Source organism: Pelobates fuscus, chromosome 12, assembly GCF_036172605.1.
Source record: "Pelobates fuscus isolate aPelFus1 chromosome 12, aPelFus1.pri, whole genome shotgun sequence".
In the NCBI taxonomy this organism is placed as follows: Eukaryota; Metazoa; Chordata; class Amphibia; order Anura; family Pelobatidae; genus Pelobates; species Pelobates fuscus.
This window is the reverse complement of record NC_086328.1, coordinates 105089255-105098874: the sequence shown is the minus strand read 5'-3', so window position 1 is coordinate 105098874 and position 9620 is coordinate 105089255. Positions and strand designations below refer to the sequence as shown.

The following is a 9620-nucleotide window of genomic DNA, read 5'->3' as shown; positions in this document are numbered from 1 at the left end:
AGGGAGAGCAAGTTTCTGACAGATCTAATTTCGCTGCTTCAAATAACTCTTTTAAACGGGAACTGACAAAACGCAGGGAATAATTAGACGAAAAGGATTATTTTTAATAGATTTGCTCCTGTTTGATAATTATTTTATATCCGTGGTCATTGCAGTTTCTGTAAACTAAACCAGATGCCAATTAATATTGCCAGTGTTCTTTTCCAAACGAAAGCCTGTGAATATTCCTTCATATGGCATAGAATGAAATGTTTACATTACAGATTATACAGGCATAAAAAGGCATGTATGCAAACTCCAAATAATTCAATATTTCCTATAAAGACACAATTCATACACAAATTCTATACAGAAATTACAGAGGAGGAAACATTTCTGTTTATTTAATATTTCACAACCAGGCTAACCAGCATTTGAGTGTTTTTTTTTTTTTATGTGTTTACATAATCGAATTGAAAGATAAAATAGGATTAACCCTCTCAGCAGTAGCAATCTTCATTTACAAAGAATACACCAGGATAGGTCAGCCTGTGGGAGGTAATTGTGAAGGCCAAAAAAAAAAAAAAGTATATTTTTTTTCTTTCTCCCAAATACCCATCTTCAATGAAGGATCTGTCAAAAAAATGCAGCAAATACTGGCAATGTCCCTTGTTTTCTCTTAAAGTTCAATTTCCTTGAAATTGTCATTTCTGTACAATTCTCAATATTTGCCGTGGTCACTCGTGTATTTATTGTACAGGCAGACTGTGCAAATGCTCTTAATTCACCTGTCCGAGCTGTCACCAGAATAATGGTCCGTCCTACACACCATATTGCAGAGCCGGGGCTTGACCTCAGAGTAAGCAACTGCTGTAACTGGCAGCGTTTTGCTAATAAAAGATATAACACAAGTAACTAGCATATTGCACTACAGACGGTTAATCCTCCATGCCTGGAGATTCACCTTGTTGTATCCTCGACGCTAATCTGATGGCTTCCTCCAATGATTGCTGCTCACCAAGCTGAAGGAAAAAAAAGAGGGACAAAAAACTGTAATTCTTTCTCTAAAGAGAAAACGCTGCACTTTTAAAATAATGCATTAACAAGCACCGACTTACCTGCACTGCAATTTGTGTTCCGTTTGAAGTGGCCAGTAAGGTGACTGGCCTGCTTTCCGAGGTCACTAAGTGGTGGCTGTGTTGTGAATGGCTGAGCTCAGATGCTGTGTGGAAGGCAGATAGGTCTTGAGCAACTATTGCCACCTGTGTGAGAAAAGAAATAGCCACTGAGTGAATAGTTACATTATTGGACCCAGAAACTGATGGAATCAATGTATATGGCCCCTGCTCAAAAAAGATCCCAGGGAACACAAATGAAAGCAGCATATATTAACAATCTAACCCTTCAGTGTTCTATCTCTAGAAATCAAAGAACGTAGATTTGTTTCTATTCTACTGGTTGCACATATCAAACATGCCCCGGCATCACTGATGATGATGGTTTATTTTTGTGCATGCTGTTTTTTTTCTAAGCAATTTCCCTTATCTTATGTTCCATTATGTAATTTGTCCCAGAAATGTAATTTGGCATCTGCTATACTTTACTTTAATGTGTTAAAGAATTGCAAACTGATTGAGATTGCAGAATTACTCACGTGTTGTGTCCCATCTTGGGCAATAAGTGCTAGCTGTTGTCCAGACTGAGTTACCGCTGCTGGGAGTCCATCCTCTGTTTCCACACCTGTGACGTAAGTGATCTGAGGACCTTTCAGGACATCATCAGCTGTAATAATAAACAATGCAGGGAATCAGAAGCAAGGCACACACTGCAAGCTGCATTATTGCTTGTGCAGATATGTCTTCATTACAAGCGCAAATCAATAAAAACAGATTGCTCATTAGGGCAGGGAATGAATGCAGGGTTGACTGTACCACTGGTGGGAAATTATAGCATCTGCATTCCTGATGCGATAAGTGACAATGCTGCAGTAACATTTGCTTGGCACAGCATACAGGATAGCTGTTTCCATGTTAATACACATTCCCTAAATGTCACTGTTAGTCAGAAATGTTGCCATCATTAGAGCTGGCAGGCAATCTTATTGTAGCGGATCAGGAGTGTGAACCACAGGCTTTAGAGACCGATTGTGCCAGATAAAGGACTAGATTAGGTAAGAGTCACAATTAAATATAATCATAATGCAACATGTATGGGTCACAAGACACAAACAGCTACTGTCTAATGGCATGGCAGTAGCAATAAAACCAACCTCTAGGAGGAACTAGAGGCCATGTGGTTAACACTACATGCAAGGAGCAGAGTGGCATGCTCACACAGATATGGAGTAAAGAATTTGGGGATAACCAGTCCCTTTAGTTGACAGTGTTTAGATGAAGAAAGAATTGGTTAATATGAACTTGCTGACTGTGGTTTATCCATAAGCCTTTAAGCCCGGACAGATCCTAAAACATTCTGCTTTATCTAGCTGTTATTTGCATTGATTGAGGATTACTAAAAGGCAAACATTATAAACTTGTCCTTTAGTTGTCCGAAAACATTACTCCTCATGATAAGCATCTAAACAAGCATTCTAACACAGTGAGTTTAATGGAACCAACAACAAAGAAAATGCAAATGGTCTGAAACAACAACATAAAAACCTAGTTCCTATAGCTGTATCAATTCACTTGTAAAGTCAGGACATTCACTTTCTATGTTCTGCTCTGTGTAGCAATCTCCTTCTCCTCCAACTAACAATACATTAAGGAAAGGAAGGTTAAGGATCATTAACTAAACTGGAATTGTTAGGGAAATAGTTGAACTCAAAAAATTCTCCAAAATGTCTATTTTTCCAGCTGAAATATTTTGCCCTAAAATTGGCAATCTAGGTCAATTCACCACAATTTTTGGTTTAGTAAATAATCTCATGAGACTGCAGGGGGCAAGTGTGTGTGTGACAGCAGGGGTCGAGAGTGCATGTAATTCACAGGAGGGAGCGAGAGTGTGTGTCTGAGATGGGAGAGAGCGAGAGTGCGTGTCTGAGATGGGAGAGAGCAAGAGTGCATGTCTAAGCAGGAGGGAGCGAGAGTGTGTGTCTGAGATGGGAGAGAGCGAGAGTGCATGTCTCTGATTGCAGGGGGCATGTATGTGACGGGAGGAAGCAAAAGTGAAGGTCTAAACGGCAGAGAGCGAGAGTGCATGTCTGAGATGGGAGAGAGCGAGAGTGCATGTCTCTGATTGCAGGGGGCATGTATGTGATGGGAGGAAGCAAAAGTGCAGGTCTAAACGGCAGAGAGCGAGAGTGCATGTCTGAGATGGGAGAGAGCGAGAGTGCGTGTCTGAGATGGGAGAGAGCGAGAGTGCATGTCTCTGATTGCAGGGGGGCATGTATGTGACGGAAGGAAGCAAAAGTGCAGGTCTAAATGGCAGAGAGCGAGAGTGCATGTCTGAGATGGGAGATTAGTCCCTGGCCTTATCTTATAGCTAGGATAGCTTTATGCCTATCCCATGCATGCTCAAACTCCTTCACTGTGTTAACCTCTACCACTTCAGCTGAAAGGCTATTCCATGCATCCACTACCCTCTCAGTAAAGTAATACTTCCTGATATTATTTTTAAACCTTTGCCCCTCTAATTTAAGACTATGTCCTCTTATTGTGGTAGTTTTTCTTATTTTAACCCCTTAAGGACACATGACGTGTGTGACACGTCATGATTCCCTTTTATTCCAGAAGTTTGGTCCTTAAGGGGTTAAATATAGTATACTCCTTACTACTGTATTGATTCCCTTTATGTATTTAAATGTTTCTATCATATCCCCCCTGTCTCGTCCCTTCTCCAAGGAACTTAAAATGCATGTGACGGGAAGAAGCAGAAGTGCAAGTCTAAACGGCAGAGAGCGAGAGTGGGTGTCTGAGATGGGAGGGAGCGAGAGTGGGTGTCTGAGATGGGAGGGAGCGAGAGTGGGTGTCTGAGATGGGAGGGAGCGAGAGTGGGTGTCTGAGATGGGAGGGAGCGAGAGTGGGTGTCTGAGATGGGACGGAGGGAGCGAGAGTGGGTGTGAGAAGGGAGCGAGAGTGGGTGTCTGAGATGGGAGGGAGCGAGAGTGGGTGTGAGAAGGGAGCGAGAGTGGGTGTCTGAGATGGGAGGGAGCGAGAGTGGGTGTCTGAGATGGGAGGGAGCGAGAGTGGGTGTCTGAGATGGGAGGGAGCGAGAGTGGGTGTCTGAGATGGGAGGGAGCGAGAGTGGGTGTCTGAGATGGGAGGGAGCGAGAGTGGGTGTCTGAGATGGGAGGGAGCGAGAGTGGGTGTCTGAGATGGGAGGGAGCGAGAGTGGGTGTCTGAGATGGGAGGGAGCGAGAGTGGGTGTCTGAGATGGGAGGGAGCGAGAGTGGGTGTCTGAACAGGAGGGAGCGAGAGTGCGTGTCTAAACAGGAGGGAGCGAGAGTGTGTGTCTGAGATGGGAGGGAGCGAGAGTGGGTGTCTGAGATGGGAGGGAGCGAGAGTGGGTGTCTGAGATGGGAGGGAGCGAGAGTGGGTGTCTGACATGGGAGGGAGCGAGAGTGGGTGTCTGAACAGGAGGGAGCGAGAGTGCGTGTCTAAACAGGAGGGAGCGAGAGTGTGTGTCTGAGATGGGAGGGTGTGATGGTAGGAGACTATGAGGGTGATAACCGTAACATAATAACCGCGGATTGAGGATATAAAGGTGAATAATAGCTTACAGAGATGGCTCATACAGTACATCATAACACAGGTACTGATCAGAGCACACATATTAATTATAACCAGCCCACCTGTAACAGGTCACTATATAACCTTATAAAGGAGAGAAACATACCACCTGTGTGTTTCACAATGTAAAGGTAAGGGAATAAAACCAGCCACTGGTTAACAAATAGCCACAATGCACATAATACATGAGATAATGTCTAGCTCTCAGTAAGGTTAGAAAGGCCAGAGATTACAGGATGTTGAGATTGAAGTTACACAATGACGGCATTGTGTACATACTAAGGTTGCTGAAGTTAATGAATGGTGATTTCACTATAATAAAAGGTTTTATTGGGACCTGCAGGAAAACAATTTTCAGTTAAAGGGCTGCTGTCTAGGAGGGGGTGTGGAAAATGCAAGGCAGAATAAGAAGGTAAACACGAGGGAAGAAAAAAATAAATAAATCATATTTACCTGCTTTTACTACCTGCTGTATGAGAAAACTGTCTAATTCAAAGTTAAATCTTTTGAATGAGTTGTCTTTATGTGATGCCTATCTCTTTAAATCCACCATGAGCTGCGTGTGCTTTCAGGAAAGTGGACTTTTTAGCGCCCTCTACTGTTACCTTGCTGCAGTGTCTGGCATATAAGGTCATGCTCCATCTTCATTTAGTTATTTTACTGACTGGGGACAAGCTATGGAAACTGCTCATCTTCAGCTCATCCACACACATTGTTACAACAACATTACCAGACAGCGCAGCTCTTTACCAAGGGGGTAGATATGCCTCCCCAAGTCAGACTCTAACGGTAGGGAGGGGTGGAGCACTTGAACACGGGTCTCGATGGGGATGCTATCTCATTCTCTTTTCCCAGCTTGGGGACAAAAAAAAACCAAAACTATATTTTAACAAGAGGCGAAACTTGTTCATGCTCCCTGCTCCATCCTTGCTGAACTGGCACATGGTTACTGCACAATGGCTTTTCTGGCCTGATAAGATTCCGCACTTTCAGATATACATAACGTATGGCGCTTTGTTTTGTTCTTTATCTTATTTAAATGGAATCGGTCATCTAGACACCCACACTGCTGCTGACACTCTGCATAATTTCCAATAAAAACAGGTTTGGATAAATATCTGTTACCAAATAATTCTATTTATGTCCTTCATTTAAATTTATCTCCCCAATGAAATGCTTGTACTGCCTCCATTTATATATCCCTCCTTGTATTGCCTTCATTTAAATATATCTCCCCAATGAAATTATTTTTATATATCCCTCCCTGTACTGCCTTCATTTAAATATCGCTCCCCAATTAATTCCCTGTAATGCTTTCATTTAAATTTCCCTCACCAATGATTTTAATTAATTTGCTTAATTTGTCCTAATGATAGAAAAATAAATTATTTTGCTGCTGTTTGACGTAATGAGGCGAGTAAGGAGCAATATGTAATTCTAGTTATATATTGTGAATGGCAGCCGTCAAACAGTGAAAGTCCTAAATAAACAGGAATATCCATTCATTTCCCAGCCTGGCAGCTGTTCCGGATAAGGAGGTTCAATTTCATTGTTTCAGACTCTGTATTTAACGGCCAGGAGTGAATATGGCAAAGCTATGCCAGGTACAGTTTCATACTGTGTACACAATGCTAACGGATGCTTTTTGGGTCAGACAATGGTGAACAGTTGCCTGTTCGCTGCATGGCTGTATCGCTGTGTGGACTTGGCACATAGACAGCTATGTCTCCTCCCAACATGTGCTTTATTAAAGGGACACTCCAGGCAGCCAGGCCACTTCTGCTCATTGGAGTGGTCTGGGTGCCAACTCCCACTACCCTTAACCCTGCAAGTGTAATTATTGCAGTTTTTCATAAACTGCAATAATTACATTGCAGGGTTAACTCCACCTCTAGTGGCTGTCTACTAGACAGCCACTAGAGGTCACTTCCTAGTTTCTAGCACAGGTTTCCTGTGCTAGAGTGTCGCTGGACGTCCTCACGCTGTGTGAGGACCTCCAGCGTCGTTTAAAACCCCATAGGAAAGCATTGAAATGATTTTTCAATGCTTTCCTATGGGGAGACGTAATGCGCATGCACGGCATTTCCGCGCATGCGCATTAGGTCTCCTCGGCCGGTGAGCGAGATTAGTCTCGCCCACCGGCCGACGTAATCACAAGGAGGAGCGTCGCGGAGGCGGAGACAGCGGCGAGGGACATCGCCGCTGTCCCAGGTAAGTCACTGAAGGGGTTTTCACCCATTCAGTAACCGGGGATTGGGGGGTGGGAGGGAGAGGGGCCCTCCAGTGCCAGAAAAACGGATCGTTTTTCTGGCACTAGAGTTTCCCTTTAATTAAACAGACACATCCTCTGTGACAGCACCTTGTCACTGCATCCAGCAGGGATCCTGGTATTAATAACAATTGGTTAATCCAGAGTTCACAGTGAAGGGTGATGAGTGGCTATGCAAGATGCCCTAAATGTAAACATCAAATCTTGTGTCACTGAGGTGCTGTTTCTTTAAATAAAGCATCCAGGCACAGACAGGTCTGTTTCAAATCCAGCACCATAGTGTTAGCCAATAAGCAATGCTCTAATACACGTTTGTAAAAGCGGCACTGTCATACCAAACTTAAATTTCTTTAATCGCTTCCTCTTCTCTCCCTCTCTCAGGATCTGTTCTCTGTTTCTTCCTGTCTGCTCTAGTTTTCTCTAAACCCTTAAGGACGGCGGATGTGCTATGCCGTCCATGGGGACCCGCCTCTAAACACTGGCGGGCAGCATAGCCTGTCCCCACCGATTGCGGTGGGAGGACTCACCTGGCATCCCAAGGAGTCCCCCTGCTGCCGTGTTCCGGCCCTCCTGGGCCATGTGATTGCGAGGTCCTTGCGAGGACCTCACGATCACATGGACGGCATAGCCGTCCACAGCAGTGCCAGCAGGGGGAGTGCCTGTAATTACAGGTAGTCCCCTGCTGGATGAAAAAAGTAAAATAAAAGTTAATAACTGTTGTTAATTAAATAATATATACTTAGATCATATATATATATATATATATATATATATACACACACACACACACTTACACATACATATACATACACTGTCTAAGTGTATTTTGATATTTTTTAATCCACCCTGCTTGCGGTATCCATTTAAGGAATATGGATATAAACTAAACTTTTATTTTGCAACAACATCAAAGATATTGTTATTATACCTTGATACTTTCATATGTGGAGGTGGTTCAAAGATTTTGCAATTTAAAAAATATTTTTTTCTTATTTAAGGGAGACTTTTCATCACTGACACTTTTTTCTTAGACACTGATTTTCAAAGGTTTTGGGAATTAACTTTTATGTGTTTAGCAGCTTTAAAATATATTTTAACTTATTGTATTGAAGATATACAGTTTTTATTATATTTAATAATTTTTGCGCTTTTTTGACTGTATTGTTTACATTTTGAGATAGAATAACTGTTCAATAGAAAACGTATACTGCACTAGATAGATAGAATTTATACTTCTAACAAAGTAGGGATTTTGCGACAGCAGTTGACATGAAATCTGGCAAGGAGGCCTCCTGGAGCTAAAGGAGCAGGTGCAAATGGTGATGATTCTTAAGGAAAGTTTTAAGTATTTAACCCCTCCTCCCCGCGAGTGAAATATTTAAACTGCAAAGCACACACAAGTGACAGATATAAAGTGTAAAACAACACACAAGTGAGAGATCTGCTTTTCAGTGAGGTCACTCACGTGGCTGTGGAACGAAAAAGCTCTCCGGCTCCTCCTCGATGGGTTCTGTGTCATTGTGTGCTGTTCGCTTGTGCATTGCAAGTGTGGAGATCTGCTTGTATGTCTTGCCGCAGTGGTTGCAGTTGTAAGGTTTCGAGTGTGTATGGACCACATGGTGTTTATACAAACTAGAATATTCAGTGAAGCGTTTATCGCAGCCCGGTACTGTGCATACATAAGGCTTCTCACCTGGAGAGACAGAGGGAATGGTCAGAACGCAAAAAAGGAAACATGGTAGGGCCTTCTCAGAGAATGGCAAAGTAAGTCTATAGAAACCAAAACAGCTGGAAAATTAACTACATAAATAAATAAAAGCACGCTATGATACAGTAACATAATGCAAGCCAGTACAACATGTTAGGATGCTAATACACAAGACATTAGAAGATGCACATACTAATCTTGCAAAGGACAGTTTTTTATATTCCTCTTCATTCAAGCCAAAGCACTCTGGAATATAATTCTTGATTATAGAGATGTGCACAGGTCTAACCATTTGGAAATTATTTATTATTTAGTTAGTCACAGTTCATTGTGTCCTGGACCCGTCAGCCATAATGGACAGCTGCGTGTTTTTATTCATTAGAAGGGTATAGCTCACACAGCACATTCTTTGAATACTTCCAAGCTGTCCCATAAATAAATACCATATAAAGATGGAGTACCTGTGTGTATCCGTACATGATTTTTATAGTTCGTTGCACTAGCAAAAGCTCTGCCACAGCCCGGTTCTGAACAGTAGTATGGTCTTTCTCCCGTGTGCGTCCGTATGTGAACCTTTCGGATGTTAGATGTTGTGAATGACCTTCCACAGCCTTCAAATGGGCATTTAAATGGTCTTTCTCCTGCAGAAACAAAATATTTAATTTATAAAACACAGTGAAATAAAATAATTAGGCAGAAAACATTCTATTTTTCCCTACAGCACATCGTATTTAATTTAGAAGTTGTTATCTCCTGCTCTGTGTGGAGTGTGACTAAGGCTGCAGAAACAAAGTGAGAAAAGATAATTGAAAAGTGAGACTGCAGGGGCGTGATCTATAAATAAAACAACTTCATTAAAGGGACACTATAGTCACCAGAACCACTACAGCTTCATGTAGTGGTTCTGGTGTTTATAACCTGATGCCCTGCAGAC

At 42.4% G+C, this 9620-nt stretch overlaps 1 protein-coding gene across 2 annotated transcripts in view; it reads right to left on the bottom strand.

Moving 5' to 3' along the window:
• Nucleotides 1-355: 355 nt before the first annotated feature.
• Nucleotides 356-9620, bottom strand: part of ZNF143 (zinc finger protein 143) — a 39376-nt gene continuing 30111 nt past the window's right edge. For both annotated transcript variants that reach the window (XM_063438797.1, XM_063438796.1), the window contains exons 11-15: nucleotides 9148-9327; nucleotides 8444-8671; nucleotides 1634-1761; nucleotides 1098-1241; nucleotides 356-1001 (exon numbers count right to left, since the gene is read on the bottom strand). In XM_063438797.1, coding sequence (XP_063294867.1) covers nucleotides 918-1001; nucleotides 1098-1241; nucleotides 1634-1761; nucleotides 8444-8671; nucleotides 9148-9327 — 764 coding nt within the window. In that variant the 3' untranslated portion in view covers nucleotides 356-917. The remainder of the gene's footprint in view (nucleotides 1002-1097; nucleotides 1242-1633; nucleotides 1762-8443; nucleotides 8672-9147; nucleotides 9328-9620) is intronic.